The sequence below is a fragment of the Paramisgurnus dabryanus genome, chromosome 17 (assembly GCF_030506205.2).
Source record: "Paramisgurnus dabryanus chromosome 17, PD_genome_1.1, whole genome shotgun sequence".
In the NCBI taxonomy this organism is placed as follows: domain Eukaryota; kingdom Metazoa; phylum Chordata; class Actinopteri; order Cypriniformes; family Cobitidae; genus Paramisgurnus; species Paramisgurnus dabryanus.
The window spans coordinates 36,055,935-36,078,512 of NC_133353.1; the positions used below are offsets into that span (position 1 = coordinate 36,055,935).

Sequence of the window (22,578 nt, forward strand, 5' to 3'; positions counted from 1 at the left end):
GTAATAAGGACATGTTTTTTTTTTTTATAAATGTCAACTCAGGGCAAATTGATAAACGTGAGCTTTAGATATATACATGTGTACGTTTTAATTACAACATTTATTACAACAACATTAAGCCAAAACAATGTTTTTTACTTTTTTTAATTAAAACAATATTTAATTTTTCATTATAGAAGGCTATACGCAAATATGTGTTAAAATAAAAAAAGACAAAATGTTCATTTAAATGAACCGAACCTTTAAACAGTATTGTATTTAAACTCATATATTCAAATAAAAATCCGTTTTCAATTTTATAAATCTGAAATTTTTATTTTATTAATGTTTTTTTTTTAATACCTATAAGTATTTTTATGTTACGTATCAAGAAGGGTGAGCTAGGAACTATTGTGCCGGCATCTGTGTTTCCACACGGAGACACGGACTCGGACCGGTTCACTTCCTGTTGTGACGACCACATGGGTCTGATGAGTTTTGCTGGTTGATGTCTGCTCGCATCAGTATTTATTTATACATTTGATTTGTGTGTTATGTTTGACGGCTTCAGCCATGCAGGTGTCCAGTGTAAATAATGTGAAGATTTATAATCTGAGTCACGGAAAATCTCTTCCGGAGGTAAAGCATCCTTCTTTTTCTCTAACTAGTTCAGTAGAGTTGATAAATAACCTAAATTATATTTTATATCTTTTAGTAAACTATCAGCTACTTAATTTACAAAACCAGCCTCGTTTATTTGTATTTTACACCCCTTTACCTGTCAATTGTACGAAATGCTGATCGCAGTTAATATTTGTTGTAATGAATGGGCTAACTTTATATCCATGCTTTAATTTTAATAACCAAATGATTCCTTTAAAATGCATTTGAGATTATCTGTAATGTCAGGTTACTTAAACAATGCATTACATTTTAATTTCAGTGGCTGTCAGATCGAAAGAAGAGAGCTTTACAGAATAAAGATGTTGGTAAGATCGTATAACATTTTATACATTTACATTTTTTTACAGTAAGAAATATATCAATACATAAATATATTTTATATTTTTCTTTCTTGTATTAAAGCATTACAATTAATTTTTTCTTTTCTTTAAATAGATATCCAGAAGAGGATTGAGCTTATTCAGGATTTTGAGATGCCCACAGTCTGCACCTCTATTAAAGTGTCTCGTGATGGACAGTACATATTAGCTGCAGGTACTTTAATGAGAAATCTCTTGGCTTGTGATTTGTCAGTTCGATTATTGAAAAAAGTAAAAAATAATATTTGTTGTTTGTGCATATGTGTTTTAAAACTTTGTTTAAATGCTTTCAGGCACGTACAAACCTCGAGTACGATGTTATGACACATATCAGTTATCTCTGAAGTTTGAACGATGTCTGGACTCTGATGGTAAGTGTTATAAACATTTATAATACATGCAGTTTAAAATATACAGTGCTTTTTGTTCAACACAGATGTGTGATTATAAAACTAGAACTTAAATATAACCTAAACCTAAGTCAAATATGAGTAATATTAAAGAATAGTAAGAATAAAAAAAATTTTATTGCTTGATGAAAAATTATTGCTTTTTGTGCAATGATACTTAAACCATATAGTCCATATAATTTATTTAAATATGAATTCAGTATAATTTCATATGAAATTGTATATATTTAAAGTACAGAAGGAGTTTTGTGTCATAATGTTAAAATAACTGCTGTTAATAGTTTAATAATTAGAAAATTAAAATTGGATGTATAAGCAATGCCTGTCTTTTTCAATTAATAATAATGGAACCAGAAATAAAAATAAAATAAGGGTTTGTTTGTGTTTATTATTAAAAAAGATGTGAATTAATCCATACATCTAATATTAATGTAATAAGCTCAAATAAAGAGCTGTTCGTCTGTAGGTGTATAAATACCATTATTTCATAGTTTATTTTTGCATACATTTAGAACAGGGATGCAACCTGACTGAGGGCCGTGGGCCGAACATAAATGTTGCTGTGTTGTATTTAAATTAAAGTTGCCCTGATTCTCCTCATTTATAATTTTCTAATATTTCAAAAATAAATAAGCAAACATTACTCTGTTTATTCATAACTAATGCAGTTTTTTTTCAAAGGTAACTGCTGTAAAAAAAATAAATCATTTTGCCAATCATTTTTAAATTTCCTTTTGCCTGTGTACCACTGCCTCGACCTCTCCATGATTAGCCTATAATATTATATTATATTATTTATATTATTATTAGCCTATAGTACCCAAGTTCATTGAGTTTCGTGATGCATGCTATACACATTCAAGTATACATGCACATAAAAAAATTTATTCACTTTAATTCCTTGCATTTAATTTAAATTTACATATTGTAATGTACAAAGAAAACTGAACATTTAAAAAAATGTTTAATTATCTCACATGGCATGATGGGCCAAATTAAAGGTCATAGACCTTTCTCACAGTAACCGGAAATACGTAATCGTCGTGTAAGCGGAGTCCCTGTCAAGCGTCAACACACTAGAAAAACATAAACCCGGGCAAGTTTAAAATGGATCAAAAAGTCTACACAACTTCGTTAACGGATTTGCCAAATATTACATTTGCTGATGTGACACGACTAATGGAGGAAAACTTTTTCCATGAAGAATTTGTCCATAAATTTCTAGGTAAGTAGAGAGCGAGTCTAACTGTTACTGAACTGTTAACTAAAACGACACATTATAAGTCTCGCCGAATAGCCTGAATCCACTTCTGTCTAACTTCATCATCAACAGGGAATTGATGGAACAGATACGGCTTTTTACATTGCCTTGACTGCGGAGGAAGTAAATTTCCGCGACGATTGCGTATTTCCGGTCATAAATACGGAAGTTGTGAGAAAGGTCTATTGCGTATAGTTTCAATATTTTTAGTGTTGTAATACTTAAGATTATTATTATTATTATTAGATATCATATATTATATGTAAGTATGTAAGGGTTATTTTATTTTGCAAACGCTGGCCGTGATGTTTTGGGTTTTCTCTGTGATGATATCTGATGTCCTATGTGTCTGACTCCACTGGTTAATATTTCAGTATGACCACATGCAAGCACTTAAGCTTCCATTACAAATAACAAAAGATGTGATGACTGAGACAGGTGCTTGATGATGTAATGAAGGTCATCTGATGTTTTATTTTTTCTCACAGTGGTGGCGTTTGATATTCTGTCAGATGATTACTCTAAGGTAAGAATTTCACCTGTTTGTGTCTATGCTTATGTGTCTGTTTTAATGGTGCTTAACTCTAATAGAAAAACGAATGAAATTTTAAAAGAATGATTAAATATTTTGTCTTTGTTTGCATATAGTTGGTGTTTCTGCATATCGACCGCTATGTGGAATTTCACTCACAGCATGGTCATTACTATAAGACTCGCATCCCAAAATTTGGTAGGGATTTCTCCTACCACTACAATTCCTGTGACCTGTACTTCGTGGGTGCCAGGTAATGTCCTTTTTTGTTAATAGTCCTTTATAACCATTATAACCAACTGAGTCTGTTTTGTTGTATTGAAATGATGTGTAATGTTATGCTCCAGTTCAGAGATCTTCCGGTTGAACCTTGAACAAGGCAGATTTCTCAACTCTCTACAGACAGACGCAGTGTAAGTATCTGACCATCAGAGGGCGCCAGTGTTTGTTTCTCGTGATGATGTTCCAGGAAAAAGATTACTAAGAAATAACATAGACATGCTGTTACTACAAGAGCAATGCGTTAGTGGAGCAAAAGGTCATGGGTTCAAGCACACATCCACTGATAAAAAATGTATACCGGCTAATGCACTGTAAAATGAAATAAAAATTGTGTTTGTCAACTACCTAGATGTTTGATGAGTTGATCTGAATGTTGAAACTCTTGTGTCTTTACAGAGAATTGAATGTGTGTGACATTAATCCCGTCCATCATCTGTTTGCTGCAGGTACATTAGAGGTCAGTGTACCGCTTAGTAATAAATGACTTGTGTACATGTTACTGGTTAGTTGGTTAGTTATTGTGTGTTGGTGTTTGTTAAGGGGCGAGTGGAATGCTGGGATCCTCGTGTAAGGAACAGAGTGGCTGTTCTTGACTCCGCCCTCAGCAGCGTCACTGATGGAACCGAGTGAGTCACATGACCTTATTTATCCTGATGACAGTGTTGCTATGCAACATGTTTACAGTGCAAAGATACAAAGTTTCTACCATTGTTACAGAAATGTTTGAAGGAATGTAGCCATCATCATTATAAATGCAGTTACTTTTATATAAAAACATTTTGTTTTAAATTTGTTGGCCCTATATGTACACTAGAGGGCTTCTCGGGTCCAAAGAAATGTACCTGACCTGAAATGACCCGAATTACTTTTTTCATGACATGGCATGCATAAATAATTTTCTTTAAAGAAAGACCCGACCTTAGACAAACCCGAGAAAATTACACCCTAGTCCAACCCATTGGTAATTTTTTTAACCAGAATGTAAACGGCACCGATGAGTCAGACATAAAGAAACCCCGGTGGCCTTGCATCCAATTTGGCCCAATGCTCCATTTGTTTTCATTTGTTATCTGACGATGACACCAAGGTAACCACCAAAATGTGCATTGAAAATTGATTGACAGGTCTGGCTCAATGAAAATAATCTACCGCCAGCCACACAATGTCGCAAGCGCTCTTGATAAACAAAGGAGGGGTTGGAAAAGGACTTGATGTACACGACTTGGGTCTTCTCGGGTCCGTTTGGCAAAAAACACAATCATTATAAATTACCAAAGGCCACTAAAATTAAGCTTGACTTGTGTCCGAGGCATACATGAAAGATTTAGACCCAAACCTGCTCGGGTCGGACCACAGGTTTTCGAATCTAAGTGGACACATGAAGACCTCTAATGTTGGGTTTACACCAGGCGCGTTTAAGGGGTCAAATTTGCGTCTAACGCGCGTAGTTGGATGGATGCTTGAACATTTTGTGTGTACTCGTTTCATTCTTGTATGAAAGCCGCACGTGAAATTCTTGTCATCGAGACATTCATGCAAAAATTCGCATCATTGGATGGGATTCTGCTATTCCACCCACTTCCTGTAATCATGTCACTACTAGAGCAAGTTTTTGATTGGTTAACATGGCGCGTTTTTCCGCCAAAGTTCAAATTTTGTAACTCACGCTTTTTCTGTGGCAACACTCAATAATTTCAACAAAGTGTTTGTGATATTAGAAATATGAGAGATCTAGTGTGTGTGTGTGAATTTTAAGATTTGTGTTTAGGCCTCAAAATCTTTTAGTAGTTAATTTTGTGAATAAGGGAAATGTTATTTCAGATGTTTAATGTGCAGCATGTTTTAATCGTGTTAATCTCTGTTGTAGGGTTGAAGGTTTGCCGTCAGTCAGTGCACTGAAGTTTAACGGTTCTTTGGGTTTGGCAGTGGGCACCAGTACTGGACAGGTCATTACTTTACCAGTCTAAATAAACTTATTTTACAGTATGAAAGGCTTAATGATTGACTCTTGTGATGAGTTGAATAATCAGACTTGTGCTGTGTGTTCAGGTTCTTCTCTATGATCTGCGTTCCTCACATCCTCTCCTGGTTAAAGATCATTACTACGGTCTGCCCATCAAATCCCTTCATTTCCAAGACCAGCTTGACCTGGTGATATCCGCCGACTCCAAAATCATCAAGATGTGGAACAAAAACAACGTAAGAGCCCAACTCTTAGTTTTAATGATATACTTAACCCCCAAACATTAAACGTGCAGTAAACATGTATATCATTTTAGGGAAAAGTGTTTTCCTCCATCGAACCTCAGGCCAACATCAATGATGTCTGTCTCTACCCATCCTCTGGTTAGTTGAACGCAAATGAGCTAAACTTGTACCCCAGTAAAACGGTGGTTTATTCTTCAAAGACTAAAATTTGACACAGTAAATTTTAGCAGACACACATTTAAAATATGTGTAAACAGTCTTTACTTCTGAGAAATGAAGCAAATTATTGTAATATCATTGTAATACACATAACGTAATATAATATTATAAACATTGACTTTGATGTGTTTTAGTCTCTCTATAAGATAAGTCTTTTTTCTGTGATTTGAAGTAGAGGTCATATGTGAGACTGTGATGTTTAGACCCACATGTAGACGTTAGGAGGATGTTGATATTGGCATCATAAATCATGTGTGTTTCCTTAACCTGACACTTGTGTATTTTTGTTTCTTCTTACTGTTTTCTAACACTTTTCACAGGTATGCTGTTCACTGCCAATGAAGATCCTAAAATGAACACCTTTTACATTCCTGTAAGTGTTACACTGAGTCATTGAGTTTCTTTGTACATTATGTTCAGTTACACACCTTTTCTGGGTTTCTGAGTAAAAGCACAGATATGAGACACGTGTTGAATAAGAGATTAACTTTTCTCTGGAACCATTTTAAATCAAGCGTTGACGTTGCGTATCTACATTTTTGTAGATATAAGTACAGAGGTATGTATACATGTATGTACAGAGTTCCCACGAGTCATGGAATTTCTGGAATCTCATTGAATTTTTAAAGATCTTTTTCCAGATATTAAAAGGCAGGGATGTAAATTTAAAAGTCAAATAATATCGGGGATTTTGTTTGTTGCTTTAAATTATAGTTAGATTTTTTAAAAATGTAATCCGGTTGTTAAAGGTTGTTGAAAAACACTTTGGAAAAGTGAGTCATGCCGACTTCCAAAAAACTTGTAGCCAATCAGCAGTAAGGGGCGTGTCTACTAACCGCCATCGTTGCCTGGGTTGCATATGTGTGGGGCGGGTCTATTAAAAGAAGGTTCAGATTCTATAGGGGTAGGAGTGTGTTTGTTTATATGATTTCAAATGTCAACATTGGCTTTCAGAGATCATGCACCCCGACTTTAACCTATGACATAAGGAATACTATTTCTGGGTCCAAGCCTTTTTTCCAAGCTGTTTATTCATTTCACGCATTTAAGCTACATTTTTATAAACTCAAGGTGTACACTCACGGCATCCCGGACACAAGTCATGGAAATTTAGCTTTTTAGTCATGGAAAGTCAGGAAATTTGACATTTTACTTGGTGTAGGAACCCTGCATATAATAAAATGATCTACACCTATAATGTGAACCCAAAGTTTTTGATTATTAACGTTTCATTACTGTAAAGGTAGTACTGCAAACACTCGTAAAGTGTATACATTAAAAAGCACCCAACATAAAGTATTAAATATTAAAGGGGACATTTCACAAGACTTTTTTAAGATCTCAAATAAAACTTTTTTTTTGAAGTTTTAGCTCAAAATATAATCTAGATAATTTATTATAACATGTTTTTTGTGAGGGGGGGTCTTTTAAAATGCAAATGAGCTGATCTCTGCACTAAATGGCAGTGCCGTGGTTGAATAGTGCAGATTAAGGGCACTATTATCCCCTTCTGACATCACAAGGGGAGCCAAATTTCAATGATCTATTTTTTCACAGGCTTGTAGATAATGGTTTACCAAAACTAAGTTTTTGGGTTGATCTTTTTTACATTTTCTAGGCTGATAGAAGCACTTTGGACACTATTATAGCGCATAAACATAAAATAAGTTTGATTTTCACGATATGTCCCCTTTAATATCATGTTTTTACATTATAGTAGGCTACTGTTAATTGATGGAGTTTTGGTTCTAAGTATTTTATTTGTAATGTTTATGTTGTAATGCAAAATGTCTAATGGTCTCATGAATGGATTTATTAAACATCTGTAAGTTATTTTTCTGATGTCTTAAATCTGTGTTTCTTCAGGCTCTTGGTCCTGCTCCACGTTGGTGTTCCTTTTTAGATAATCTAACAGAAGAACTTGAGGAGAACCCAGAGAGCACCGTCTATGACGACTATAAGTTTGTTACCCGCAAGGACCTGGAGAACTTGGGTAAGAGTTTTCCACATTTTCAGAGTGGCTGCGTCTGGACGTTTTTGATTTATGAACGTAATAAAGTCTGTGGTTAATATTTGTCCAAGATATTTTTCCTCAGGCCATTTCAAACTAACTTAAGTTTACCCTACTGAAAAAACAGCTTAAACCAGCACAAGCTGGTTGGCTGGTTTAGCTGGTTGTCCAGCGTGGTTTTAGCTGGTTAAGCTAGTGTAGCATGCTGGTTTTAGAGAGGCAGGGGAAACCAGCTGACCCACCAGCCTAAACCAGCTTGACCAGCTTGGCTCGTGTATTTGCTGGTCCTTCAGCCTGGTCTTCTGTTCAACTGTTCTTCTGAAAACACAACGTTGGAATTTGCCTTAAGGATAGGTTTTATCATTTCAATTGATGGGCATGTTTTAACGGGTTATATGGAGGTGTGCCTAAAAGGTTGAATGGAGATTTTGGGTGGATCTTGGTTCATCTGTCAGCCATTTATTGTTACTTGTAAAACATTCAGTAGTTATGGTTACTGAACGCACAACTTCCTAACAGTTTACTGAAGTCAAAGATTGATGTGTACAAGCAGACCGAACAGAAACAGAGCCGGATAGACGAAAATATTCAGTCCAGTGGGCAGAAGGTGGGAAAGATGAAGGAAAACAGCAGAGGAATGTCAGCATCAGCAGAAAGCAGCGTGTGTGACGCAGATGATTGTATAACAAGGGGTCCAATGAAAGAGAAGAGATGCAGATATCTAGTGAACTAACTTCTCTGATCATAAACCTCAGTCTGATTGGTTTAGAAAAAGTGAATTCCCCAGAAAGACGTGCATTTACAAAACTCTCAAAATTTCTAAATCCCTGGTAGCCCTTCAGGCAGGCGTTTTTCCGTATTTGGTATCCCGAAATGAATGCAAGTAGACAGAATAAAAATGACATCATTTTTAATGTACAATATTAAGACAAAACATCTATCAATACACACATAATAATCATCAATCCAAATATGTGGTTCTAAGTTAACTAATAAATTTCTTTAAACTTCAAATTCTGAATCTGAAAAAGTCACAGATAAGAAAATGCTGCTTGATGTTGAGGGCATCTGACCACAATGTTTGCCTTGCTATTCTTGTTGTTTTTGGTGCTGAAAAAATCTGTCTCTGCTTTTCTCCACACTGAATCTACTCACCATTTAATAGTGGTCCAATGGGTCACAAAACTCACAGTTTGGATCATATAATGTTTTTCCAGTCAGAGACTGGATGATTTTTAGATCAGTTAAAAATGAGCTACTGTCGCTTTAAGAGAAAGTTCTGCATGGAGCCACATGGCTTAATGTCAAAAATCTGATTTACTTCAAAACATAAATATTTTTTTTATACTAGAATACATGACAAGATTGTTTTGTGTGTATCTGTCTTGTAAAGACATGAGAGGGAGAACTTGTGCGCGTAGTCGGAAATGCAACTCTTTGTATGCGAGTTTTTGCATGTGTGCTTCTGTACATAGCTTATGAATATGCAGTCTATATCACATTTAAGCTTGCTGTGGGATATTTCATCTTTCTACCTGAGGAAAATAATAACTGACAAGACGACGTTGGAGGAATTTGTGCACAACAGATTCAGAGCATCAATGACAAATCAGTACTGCGCGCACCTGTACAGTTTGACCGATCGCGACTGGAAAGTGAAACTAAAAAGCACGATTTCAACATTTAAATGTGATGCACGAATTGCGTACAACATAATTACACAACCAAATCTGTGAAAGGATGTAAAAGTATTGAAAAATATATTTTTCCTCTCTAATGCTGCGTTCACATCAGCCGCGGTAGAGGCGTCAGCATGAGTGATTTCAATGTTAAGTCAACATGAAGACGTGTTGACACGTGTCTGGAGGTCTCGCGGCGCTAATGAGGCATTTAGATGCGATTCCGCCTCATTTACGCATCTAGTTTCGCAAATGAGAATGGCACGAATTGAGCGCTGCAGTGGGAAATGCACTAGTTGTAAATGTTGAACTTTGGTGGAAAAACATGCCGCGTTAACCAATCAGGAGCTTGCTCTAGTAGTGACGTGATTACACGACGTGGGCGGAGTCGCAGAAGCCCCTCCCATGACGCGAATTTCTACGTGAATGTCTCAATAACTAGAATTTCACACGCGAATGAACCGAGTAAACTCGGAATGTTCAAGCGGCAAACTAGACGCAAACGCGGTCTGTGTGAACCCACAGTAAGATAGCCCGCCGGGCAGAGATACATTTTGGTAGGCCGACTAGAAGGCAAAATAGCCCCGGTACGTCAGGCTAGCGATTTTGCGAGCCCTGATTTATGACTACTTAAAATATTGTGCTTAAAAATTTACAATTTTACAATTGCAATCCATCATTTTGACAAAGTACAGGAAATGAGTAAATTTGAAACCTGCTACGTTAAGATATTTCATACTTGAACCAATAAAGCTTGTTAACCAATTAATAATTGACCGATTTCTAATCCTAACTAGTGGTATGGGTCTTTACTGTTAAATTGCAGTTATAAGAACATGTTGAGGGGTGAGAACCAGAAGTGCGAAAGTGACATTGTGGGTGAAATGGAGATGTCAAATGATGAGCTGCCAAAAAGACACGAGTGAATTCTAAATCAATTTACATTTATGAAATATTGAAATTGGAACACAAAGTAAGATCCAACTATGGTCATTTTTTTGTTCTTGTCCTTCTGTAAAGTTTGTAAAATGTCATTTACGCACTTCTGGATCTCACTCCTCCATTTGTGAACAGGATCTTTTTGTAAAATTGCTCCTGTCAATTTACCAGTTAAAGAAGTTGTAAGATTTCCAGTCATTTATTGGAGCAATGCTATGTGTGAACAGATTATCGCTAAGAGCAAGGACGATGTCAGAACACGCTGAGTTTGCTGATATCACGAGACAGCATTTTAACTTCTCGGGAAATATAGTGACGTTTTAATACACAAGATCTTGTCACACCCCTATATCTTACTGCTAAAAGGGCAGAACAAATTTGCATGCATACATTTTTGTATTTCCTGTAAGAATGATTCTGGTAAATTTATGGTAATTTACTGTGAAAGAGGCTTTTGTCTGATGGATTTGTTGTTGTCAGTCTGAAGCAGTTGTGTAACCGATGATGTCTGGGTTTTATCTCTAGTGTAAACCTTACATCTTTTTTAGGTGGTTGATCGGTGAACTAGCTCACCAAACCTGATATAGAGAAAGATCAATAATGTGCTTTAGGACAAACCTGGCAACTTAAAATGAATAATAATAAAAAAACAGATAAACATAAATATCTTAAATAATGATGAATCCAGATTGTATAATGTTGATGATTTGGTAGCAATAGTGAGTTTTTATCAGTTATTGATCAGTGAGTGATCAATGTTGTTTGGTTGTTTGTGTTTTGTAAGGGTCAAGGTATTGACCCGGGTTTGAAAGTTGATGTCCCTGCGTGCTTTCGGGACCACTACATTAACTTTAAACATTACTTATAGCTTAAATATGAAAACAAGTGAATCAGCAAAGAAATAACGCTAGAGATTTTCTCACACTGACTGCAATCTTGTTGTATTTAACAATTGTTAAAAATACATTTATTGATATTAATAATATTTATTCTTGAATTAAGGGTTAAAATCTGGAGTTGGTATTTAAATGTATTTTTAACATCATATTAAATTGATGTTTTATTTACACAAACAAGCAATATCTCAAAAATAACAGATTTCATCATCAGTAATCTTATAGTTTATAAGCATGTCATAGACAGGACCCAGCGCATAATTGTTTATTATTATTATTATCATTATCATCATCATAGTGTAATTATTGTAATGACCCAAATAAAGCTGTTTTTCCGATTGTGCTCAATGTTTTTTTCCAGGGTTGGCTCATCTGATTGGCTCGGCTCTGCTCAGGGCTTACATGCATGGATTCTTCATGGACATCAGACTTTATCACAAGGTGCTCATAAATAACTTTGATATTTATGTTAAAGCATTTGTGCACGATTTTCTGTATGATGACTTATATTTTTATGGGTAAACGTCTTTGATTCACATGCACTGCTGTAGGTGAAGACTTTGGCAAACCCATTCGCGTATGAGGAGTACCGCAAGGACCGAATCCGGCAGAAGATTGAGGAGTCGAGAGCACAGAGGGTGCAGATCAAGGTACAGTAACACACATTCACCCCTGTCTTTGTAATTGACTGAATGCTTGATTCATAGAAATAAATGAGCGGGAAACATTTGGAGAACAAAAAACGCTTATTTTAGTCATCTGGACAAATGCATGAAGAATGAAAGGAATCTAGTTAGACGTTATTGTCACATAATGAGACCATTGACTGAATGCGTCACTTAAAAACTGAAGAATGGCTGGGTTTTTATGAGGGCTACAATAACTAATTGATAATGAAAGAAGTGTTTATTGATTAGTTTGGTCTGTGACATCACTTGACCCCTGCCCTATAGCAACAAACAGAGCAGTGGGATGATGGGGTCATCTTCACCAAAGCACTTTGTTTATTCCCATGCTTGTGTTATCTTCAAGGCTTTGACTCTCTGTGTTTCTCTTGTCCTGTTATCTGTGTTCATAACAGAAGCTGCCCAAGGTCAATAAAGAGCTGGCCATGAAACTCATGGAGGAACGCGATCTTCACACCAAGAAGATGAAGAAAAAGGGCAAAGTGAGAAATCTTCCCCTGTTACACAACTATACACTGATTGTTTCGGGAGTTTATATAAATCTATCTCCCTCTCTCTCTCTCGCTCTCTCTCCTATCATTTGTTTGTAACCAAGGACGCAGCCAACCTCCTGACGGACGATCGGTTCAAGGTGATGTTTGAGAATCCTGAATACCAGGTGGATGCACAGAGCGAAGAGTTCAGACTGCTGAACCCCATTGTGTCTAAAGTGGGTGAAAGGAGAAGAAAGAAACTGGTCCAGTCTGTCCATGATGAGGAACAGCAGGTAAATTAAGAGCTTAACAAAGTAACACTGAATAAACTCATTTTTATGATTACACAAAAGTTTTATGCCTTCCAGAAAATTTTTGATATTTAAACATACAATATATCAAATAAAACAACAGACCCTCTGTAATCCTATCTTTATTACTTTTCCTTTTATCACGTCTCAAATATGAGTAGGTTTTTTCAAAAACACCACATTTTGAGCAAAAAATGTATTTAATGTTTTTGGATCAGTGGATGCTTGAGTGTTTTAAGTCAGGTAAGAGCACCACCTAGTGGATAATAGCGGAAATATGGATTGCAGTAAAAACTCGTCATTGGCAGGGAAGCGTTTTCTCTTAACTCTTTCCCGCCAATTAAGAGAAAACGATTTCCTGCCAATGACGAGTTTTTCTGGCAATCCGCAATACTATTATCCACCAGGTGGCGCTCTTCTGCAACTTATACAACCTGAAAGCAATGCCTCATGTGAAAGAGTAATGCTGCGTTTACACCAGCTGCGATAGAGGCGTCAAGCGCGGGTGATTTACATGTTGAGTCAATGCAAAGACACGATTAGGCATCCTGCGGCGCGGTACACGCGTTAAGTGCGGTGCGGATGGTGCGGTGCAGATGGCGCGTTCTGCGTGAATTGAGCGCTGCAGCGGGAAACGCGCGAGTTGAAAAATCAGAACTTCAGGACCTTGCTGTAGTAGTGATGTGATTACAGGAAGAGAGCGAAGTGGCGGAGTCGATGACTAAAATTTCACGCGCGGCTTTCACACGCGAATGAAGCGAGTGAGTTCAAATGTTCAAGCGTCCAACTACACGCGAATAGCGCATTTTTGCCGCCCCTACGGCGGCTGGTGTAAACGCAACATTAGAAGTCAGGTAGGAATGCCACCTAGTGGATAATAGCGGAAATAGGAATTGCAGTAAGAAGTGGTCATTGGCAGGGAAGCGTTTTTTCTTAACTTTTCTCGCCAGTTAAGAGAAAACGCTTCCCTGCCAATGACGAGTATTTCCGGCAATCCGCAAATACCACCAGGTGGCGCTCTTCTCCAACTTATACAACCTGGAAGCAACGCCTCGCATGAAAGAGTAAGAATTCAGTGTATGTTTTGGTCATTGTTTTGAATCTGATCTCTATCAAAAGTCCTTCACAAAAATGCAAAAAAATTGTGTTTTTAAGAAACCTTCCCATATTTGAGAGGTGATAAAAAGAAAAAATAATGAAGGTAGGATGAAACAGGGTTTTGTTTGTTTGAAAGCAGAGGGTCTGTTCTTTCATTTGCTATATTGAATGTTAATATATTTAAAGATGAACATTTTCTGGAATGCATTAAACCCTTGTGAAAATGGCTGGCAACATTTAAAGAAAAAACGCTGGCAGGCAAAGAGTTAATTGACGAGTAAACTTGTCAATGGCGGGAAATAGTTAAAAAAATGTAATCTTAAAGTTTCACTAGTTTGGATCGAGAGTGCATTACCCTTAAATTTCACACTAATGATGTTTCTCTTCTTGTCTTATTAGCAGGATGAGGAAGAGGAGGAGATTGAGGGCCGCGCCAGCTCGGATGAAGAGGAAAGCTCTGATGATGATAAGAGTTGGGTGGAGGAGGTGAGAGAGCAGAGACGTCTTCTGCGGTTGGAAGAGAGAGAGCGCAGGAACGACGAGAGGAAAGAGAGACGACAGCAGGACCGTAACACCAGCTTACAGAGTTCAGATCCGGTCAGGAATCCCCGGCAGGATGCTCAGAATCGGCCTCGCTTCTATCAGATTAAAGCTGGAGAAGAGTTTCGCAGCTTTACTGATGTGGCTCACAAACAAAAGATGCAGAAGTACGTCACTACAACACCACACTTTACACCTAGATTATTATTATAGTCCCATACACGAACATCCACACTTCTGTGCAGTTAAATAGGGAACAGGAGAGGTTTAAAATAACGTAAGCCTGTTTAACCTCGACTGACACCCAGTGACTTGTGTTGAAGCCGGCTGGTTTATTAATAGGTGACACGCTAGCTTGCTGAAAATAGTGAACGTGGTTCACTTATTATTATTATATACAGATCCATTCTTATTATGTCTTGCCTATCATCTGCCAGTGAGACGACAAAATGTGGATGTTGGTTTTAAGAAATGAGCTCTTTATACTAAAGATGACAAACTTGTGTGTCACAATTCAGGAAAATTCCCCATGACCTCAGTTACTTTGTATTGCTCATTATTATCAACAATCCCACACACATTTTTTCAGCTTAATCTTTTGTTGTACATTTACACACTTGTCATCTCAGTCCACGGATTATGAGATCATTCTTGTAATGGTAATGTATGTAACTGTATTGTTTGTCATCGGACAGGACCTCTCTGGAGGAGAGACTCAAGCGAGAGGAGAGATCTGGGATGTTGAACCTCAATGACACAGCAGTTGGAAGTAAACAGCTCACCTTCACCCTAAAGAAGGTAAAATATATCCACAACCTTCCCAGATATTTTACTGTCTGCGCAGACATTGCACTGCAACACGAGTCACACTTCGCACATGCAATATTTAATGCACTTACCTACATAACACTGTGCCTTAAAACCTTAAAACAAAACCATTTAGATACCTGTAGTGCACTGATCATGTATACTCAACATAGTCCTAATGCACAAAATGTTTTGAAATGATGTCAACCGCCTACCTTTTCTTCCTAAATTACCATTAACACTTAAATTGCTATTGGGCAACTCTATGGAAATGTCAACGGTGGAAATCTTGTTTATTTTGGTCTGTACTTAAGAATTGCTATTCTCATGAATTCCATGTAAAAATGACATATCAGGGATCTAAATATTGCCTTCATATGACAACATGAATTTTACATTTATACATTTCAGAAAAATACAATTTATTTTTATATAAAAATATAAATAAATATGTCTTAAATACATACATGAATTTGTGCGTATTTGTCTATAAATAATAAAGAAGTGTCACACGCACTCTACGTTGAACCTTGCATATGCATAAAAACAGAACTTTAGTTCTGTTTTTAAGTGTTCAGTGTGAAGTTGTAAACTTTGTGTAGGTTTGACAGATCCTAATGATTTACTTCATGCACAACTCTTTTACTTTATCAGTCAGAGAAGCAGAGAAATCAACAGCGGGCTGAACATGATCATCATGAAGAGAGGAGGAAGATCAGACGCGCTGCAGGTCACTTACATTCAAATAGAGGAGGAGGAGGTAGAGGACGAGGAAGAGGGGGAGGAGGAAGAGGACGAGGCGGAGGAGGAAGAGGCCGGAGACCTTTTTAACATCACACTGATCATGTGCCTTAAGTACAGGACTTTTTTAATACTGCCATGAAAAGCATAAAAAAGTGTTGTGGTAATGTATTTCATATGAAATGCGTGAGATTGTGAGGAGACTGAGACTGTTGCAACTGTGAGTTTCATTACAGATGCTGACGATGAGCAAGAACTGTCTCACTTTCACATTGTGCGTGTGTCTCGAACCTCCTCTGTTTCACAACATCACGTTGTGAAGTCTAAACAGGACCTTTTGTTTTGTAAAGAATCATAAAACATTTTACTCACTTCTCCTCTCATTTCTCTTCTGTTGCATTGCACTACGAAACCAATCGGATTCACTATTTAATAACTATAATTCTTATATTCTTCTCACGGGTATTTTACTGAATTCTGGTTTTACTTTCACAAACTGGTTCAACAAAAAACATAAAAATATGGCATGAAGATGAGTCATTTTCACAACTTTATATCTGTTAAAGGGAATGCACTATTAAGAAAAAAAGACAAAACGTGTTTAATCGCTCATTTTTAGGAAAAAGTTAACACTTGAATATGTGTTCCCTTGTGCTGCATTTAAATGTCCCTACACTCTCTATAAACATCATAGAAAATATATACATTATACAAAATGTGCTTAAGATTTCTGGTATATTATAGGTTAGTCATAATGAATTGCATTATTCAATATATTTAAGTTATACTGTCACCAATGAATTACACCTGTCACAATAGGATACGTAGTCAAAATTAGGATTGTGTCTTTATTTGCATCTAACTATTAAGACTATAGCCACCAATTTATCATGCTTTTTACTTTTTTAAATGATGGAGGTTATTCAAATCAGATCTGCTTCAACAGATTATGAAACCATCAGCTGCTTATATTTAAATATCAGAAGTTACATTTAGATGTGAAAGCGTTCCTCATCTGAGTTTTTGCTGTAAGTCACTTCCTTTTTGTGCATTCAGACAGAATAATGTATTATATCATCAACCTCAGGGCTCAAATATCAAGCTTAAAACATCTCATAGATGTGAAGGGTGCCTTTTGGTCGTCCGATCACACGGTTAGATCTGATGCTGGGAAGGAGAATGCTGCAACTTATTACATATTTTGCAAATTTTATCCAAAGTGACCTCAGGCTATTTATCTTTTATGGGATCAAACCCAACATTTGTGTAGCCAATACAATGCTGTACCAGTTGAGCTACAGGACCAGCAAAGTAAAAAATCTGATTTGTGTACAGTGAAACATCACTTGACCATTAAAGGGGTTTACAATAATATAACTTTGAGCTCAGTAAATAAAAATTATTGCGAGCTGTCATGTTTGAAATGTTGCTGAAATCATTTTGATCTTTTTTGATTTATTTAAAGAGAATCTTTACAGTACGATGTCATTGCTCATCATGTTAATTGTGGGTGGTGAAGTAATTTCAGATGTACGGTCTCCACCTTTAGACAGAGACACAACATGTTCATAAACAAAATGATGTCATTCATAAACAATACAGCAGAACTTTCCTCCAGACTTTTCATTGTCTTTATGAAAGCCTTCTGCACAGGAAGAAAAAAGTATTTCAGCCCTCATAATGCGTGTCCTTAAATAATGTATGATTCTGTCTTTTATTCCTCTTATAACCCTAACTAATAAACTTCTCACCTAACTAAAGATCATAAAGTACCTAACGACAAGAATAAAACTCTAATAATGCAATAAAATAACACTTTCTCTGTCATAGTTTCTTCAGATTAAATCTAATGAAGCTGTATATATTATAGTCAGGTGCTGAGCAGGAATGGGTCTGAGTTCAAATATTGACATTAGGTCTGTTTCAATATGCTTGCAGGGACTCAACATCTCCGTCCATCCATCAGAAGGGTTGTACCGTAATATGAGTCGTCTTGGCTGCTGTGACAGCAAAAGGCTTTTAGGGAAACATTCAGGCACAAAATCAATACAAGCTTTATGATGATGGGATAATGTGATGATAGGACGATGCTGGTGTATCCAGACATTTTCTTGCTTTAGTAAAAACCTTTAGACAAACAGTACACAGCAAAATCACTAGTGTTAAATCTACACAGCTGGTGTTTATATGAGTACCACCAGACCTGATGATATCTACATATACACGCACCAGCAGTGTAACACTGGTAGACTGAACCTAAAACATGTAAGTCGCACCTGAAACTCTCTAAACATTCCCATACGGCAAAAAAAAAAGATTATTTGGCCAAAATATTTTTAAATATATGCAAAATACATTTAGTAGAAAGTAAAGTTAATTAAATATATTTTTAATTTTAAAAATGTATTTAGTTTTAAACTTCATAATACATATATTTCAAAATGTATTTTAGAGGCAACAAATATATTTCTAATTTTACAACCCATACGGCAAAAAAAAAATCCTGGCCAAAATATTAAAGTTTTTATAAAATGTTTAAAGTATAAAATGTATAAGTATGTATAAAATATAAAATTATATTTTTGCAGTTGAAAATATATTTCATTTTAATATAGACTGTTATGTTTACGGGTTACAAAGTTTTTTTTCCAATGCCACGTGATGTACACTTAAATAATTACTTCAAAGTTGCTTTAAAGGTATTGCAGAGGATTTTCTTTTTCCGGGTGGATCATCAAGACTATTGGTCCTCCTAGTTGTCAATCAGGAGTGTTGCGCAATTGCATTTTTTTTAAAAAGTGGAGAAGGCGGTTCTTTTCTAAAATTCGAGAAAATCCTCCACTACACCTTTAACTAACATGTTTAAGTAAAATGAAAAATTTTAATTGAAATAACTTTTTTTAATTTTTTAGGTGTTACCAATTGAACTAATTTTTTACTTGATCCAACTTTTTACAGTGTAAATGCTTTTGAAAAAATATATATTTTAAAATATATTTCAGTTCATTTTTTGCATATTTTAAAAATATATTTCAAATTATATTTGAATATAATTACATATCAAGGCTAGTGGCTTTGATTATGTTTGGCGTAATATAATTGCAATGTAATTCAATTCAATGTGTGTTCACACTTTTTGGGGCCACATGCAATGTTTATTTAATATATATATTGAACTAAAAGGCATGAAATAATTTCACTTAAACAATGTTCAGTACGGTGTGTGAGATGATTTTTAGGTTTCACACAGTCAGACAATAGAGGATCTGTTTATTCAGAGTAATCTCCCCTCTCAATGATGAAAGTTAAAAGCCGCCCCTTCATACGTCACTGTCTGAGCCTGACAATCTGACCGCAACAATAGGATTTACGATGTGAAGGACCTAAGTACATTTCTTAGAAGAGGACATGTGTGTATCCACTTCAGCACACTTTATTTACACTATGTTTTATAGGTTGCATGACTGTAGGCATGTCAGAGAACAATAGTACATATTATATATTTAAAGTGTCTTTCAATGTGGAAATCCAACATAACATTTTATGCTTCTACTGTATAAACACAATGCTCTACCAATTAAATGTGCAATTAGATAAAAACAGTGAGCTCACATAGCGTGGCCCCAAAAAGTGCCTGAACACACTTAAAATGTAATTGAATTATACAATTATATCACGCCAAACATCATCAAAAATGACGTAAAAAGTCATCCCCTATGTTTATTCTTGTTAAATATCTGTTGCTGAATTATGTTGAATGCCACACAGACATTATGCACATGACTGCATCTCTGTTTTTGGCTCTTTGACAGTCTCTGTAAATGTTTGTGCATGCAAGACGGCTCTGAGCTCTCGCTTTGATTTCTTTTTTCACAGTCGTGTCCTCATTTATCCTCTTCTGATCCCGCTCTCCTTCTGATCTTCCTCTTTTGTCTGGCTCTTTCTCTATGGGAGGAGTTGAGAGTAATGTGCTGACTCGAGCACTGTGAGCCGAGAAAGACTGAGATCAATGCTGGGTCTGATGCTCAACTGCCTGTGTGTATGTCTTTATGTACAGAAACTCCAGCAATGTCAGCAGATCATAATTGAGATTTCATGTCATCTGATCTTGACACCAAGCAGCCAATGCTGTCATGCTAAAATGACCAAATATGCAAGAATTTAATGCTTTTTATTACTTAAAAGAAATATTTAATGGAGTGCAACAGTGTCTACCCATGCATTGCATCTGAAAGTATTTTTCTCATTTATTTTCTCCATGTGGATGCAGATAACTTCAGTAAAGAGTAATGAGCCAAACCATCCATCCATCCATCCATGAACCGAAACATCCAGAGAGCTTTGATTCTTATCCCACTCATACAAGTGAATTGTAATATAAGTAAATTAAATTATTTCTGCAAAAAAATGGATGCTTGTTACAAAATTTTATTACAAAACCATTTTAAAGCGGCAGATGACTCCGGGCCGGATCCGCACCGGAGCTGCTTACTTCGGTGTGGATCCGGCCCGGAGTCACCTGCATTCTGGGGAGATTTTGTCATTAACAATGCTTGATGAAAGTGCATTGAAAGTGGTTTCATCTTTAGACCCACTGGTGTTGTAATGCTGACATGAGGCTTTTTCAGAAAGTTTGTGTCATCTCTCAACAATCTCAGGGCTCAGCAGGTCTGCCTTAAAAAGTTTATAAAGTCACAAATCAAATTGTCTGGAGAAGATGAATTCGATTTTTAGTTCTTGACCGTTTGGACGATCTCTGTGGTCAGAGTTCACCTGCTAAAGTCATAGTCGAAATGATTAAAACAAGGAAACTATGTAACCTAATGTGTTTTGTCTTTAAGTATGAAATTAATGTGACCACAGACTAGTGTGGTCAGAAACGTCTTGATTTGTGCTTAACTTGAGACGTGATGTAATAGAGAGAAAAGCCATTCAAATCCCTTTAGATCTTTTCTCCTGAACTTAATAAATAATGCAGAGTTACGCTTGTTAGTTTCATAAACTTTTTATTATTAAATGACTTAACACAACAAAGACACAAAAGTGTCATGTTAAAATAATCAGAAAAGTTTGGTAAAGAGTACACAAACAGCAAAAAGTAAAAAAATGACTTCAACTTTTTTTTTCAACATGTTTAATTGAAAAATACTTTGTGAATAATTTAAGTTGGAAAAAAAATTAAAATTGTGTTCTGGGTGTGAAATAAGCTGCCATAAAAATGCATTCCTAAGCATAAAGGGTTATTGATAGTGATCAAAGACTTTTGGTAAGTTGTTTGTAAAGTTGGTCTTTGGTTCGGTCACTTTGATTGCATGAGGTTTAGTTACATGGACAAGGAAAGGATAAAAAGGCAATGTTGAAATTGCTCTGCCTTATTTTTCTTTATGCTTTTCTTCTTCACCTGAGCTCTGGCCTTCAGGTCATCCGGCCAAGCTTCTAGTTCTCAATGCGTCTCTTTCTTTTAAACTTTCTTTCTCTTTTTTATTCTTTACATCTCAGCTATATTTCATACAAATTAGGAATAGTTACATTTTATTATTTACCATTTCATGCATTAGTGTAACCATTTCAATTGTAACCTTAAGTCAGTAAAAAAAAGTTTTATACTGTTTTTAGTAGGGCTGGGCATAGATTAATCTAGATTAATCTCATACAAAATAAAAGTAATTTTTTGCATAATATATGAGTTTGTGCTGTGTGTAAATATTATGTATATTTAAACACACACACACACACACACATACATATATATATACATTTAAGAAATGTTTTATTTATATATAGTTTTTTATTTATATATAATATAGAATTTATAATAATATAAATAAATGTATATACACATGTAAATGTTTCTTAAATATATTTAAAAAGTATTTATATATACATTATAATTACACACAACACAAACTCATATGTTATGCAAAGATTACTTTTTGTATTTTGAATGAGATTAATCTATGCCCAGCCCTAGTTTTTAGCATTTATAAATCTGTCAAGTTTTGAGTTAATGTTAATATTAATATTTAAGCCCTACCCATTACAATACAATATATTCATATTCTGGCAATGCTCTCCCACATATTTTGCTATCATAACTGTGTTATTTACAAAAAGTACACTGTAGAAAATGCATTTTTTCTAATCAACATTTATTTTTGTGTTACTTTAACTTTAAAAAATAAGTTCAACAATTTCATCTTGTTTTCATAAGTTATGTTAACTTATCGCAGGTCAAAAACTTTAAATAATAGGTTGAATTAACTTTCAAAAACAAAATCTTGTTTACAGTGAAGTTACCTGATTGTCTTAAATTTTTGAGTTCATTCAACTTAAAAATATTAGTTGACAAATATTTTGAGTCAACTAATATTTTTAAGTTGAATGAATTACATTTTAAGCCAAGCAGGTAATTTACTTCTTTAAGTTGAACCAACAAATAATTTTTTATAGTGTATCAGCAGCA

At 35.5% G+C, this 22,578-nt stretch overlaps 1 protein-coding gene across 1 annotated transcript; it reads left to right on the forward strand.

Annotated features, from left to right (window-relative positions):
• Positions 1–428: 428 nt before the first annotated feature.
• nol10 (nucleolar protein 10) lies at positions 429–16,487 on the forward strand. Its single transcript, XM_065288094.2, has 21 exons — positions 429–618; positions 923–968; positions 1,099–1,197; positions 1,316–1,393; positions 3,182–3,219; positions 3,342–3,478; positions 3,573–3,638; positions 3,904–3,964; positions 4,048–4,133; positions 5,375–5,453; positions 5,557–5,706; positions 5,787–5,853; positions 6,255–6,307; positions 7,801–7,927; positions 11,821–11,900; positions 12,011–12,109; positions 12,541–12,627; positions 12,741–12,911; positions 14,427–14,734; positions 15,263–15,365; positions 16,029–16,487. The coding sequence occupies exons 1-21, from the start codon at positions 553–555 to the stop codon at positions 16,203–16,205; spliced, it is 2,178 nt and encodes a 725-aa protein (XP_065144166.2). The 5' UTR covers positions 429–552; the 3' UTR covers positions 16,206–16,487.
• Positions 16,488–22,578: the final 6,091 nt, after the last annotated feature.

Bases quoted from the DNA above. Each gene is read 5' to 3' on its own strand.
- nol10 (XM_065288094.2), top strand. From the start codon at position 553: ATGCAGGTGTCCAGTGTAAATAATGTGAAGATTTATAATCTGAGTCAC. The intron at 12,110-12,540 runs GTACAGTAACAC...TGTTCATAACAG, and splicing joins CACAGAGGGTGCAGATCAAG to AAGCTGCCCAAGGTCAATAA. The intron at 15,366-16,028 runs GTAAAATATATC...TTACTTTATCAG, and splicing joins TCACCTTCACCCTAAAGAAG to TCAGAGAAGCAGAGAAATCA.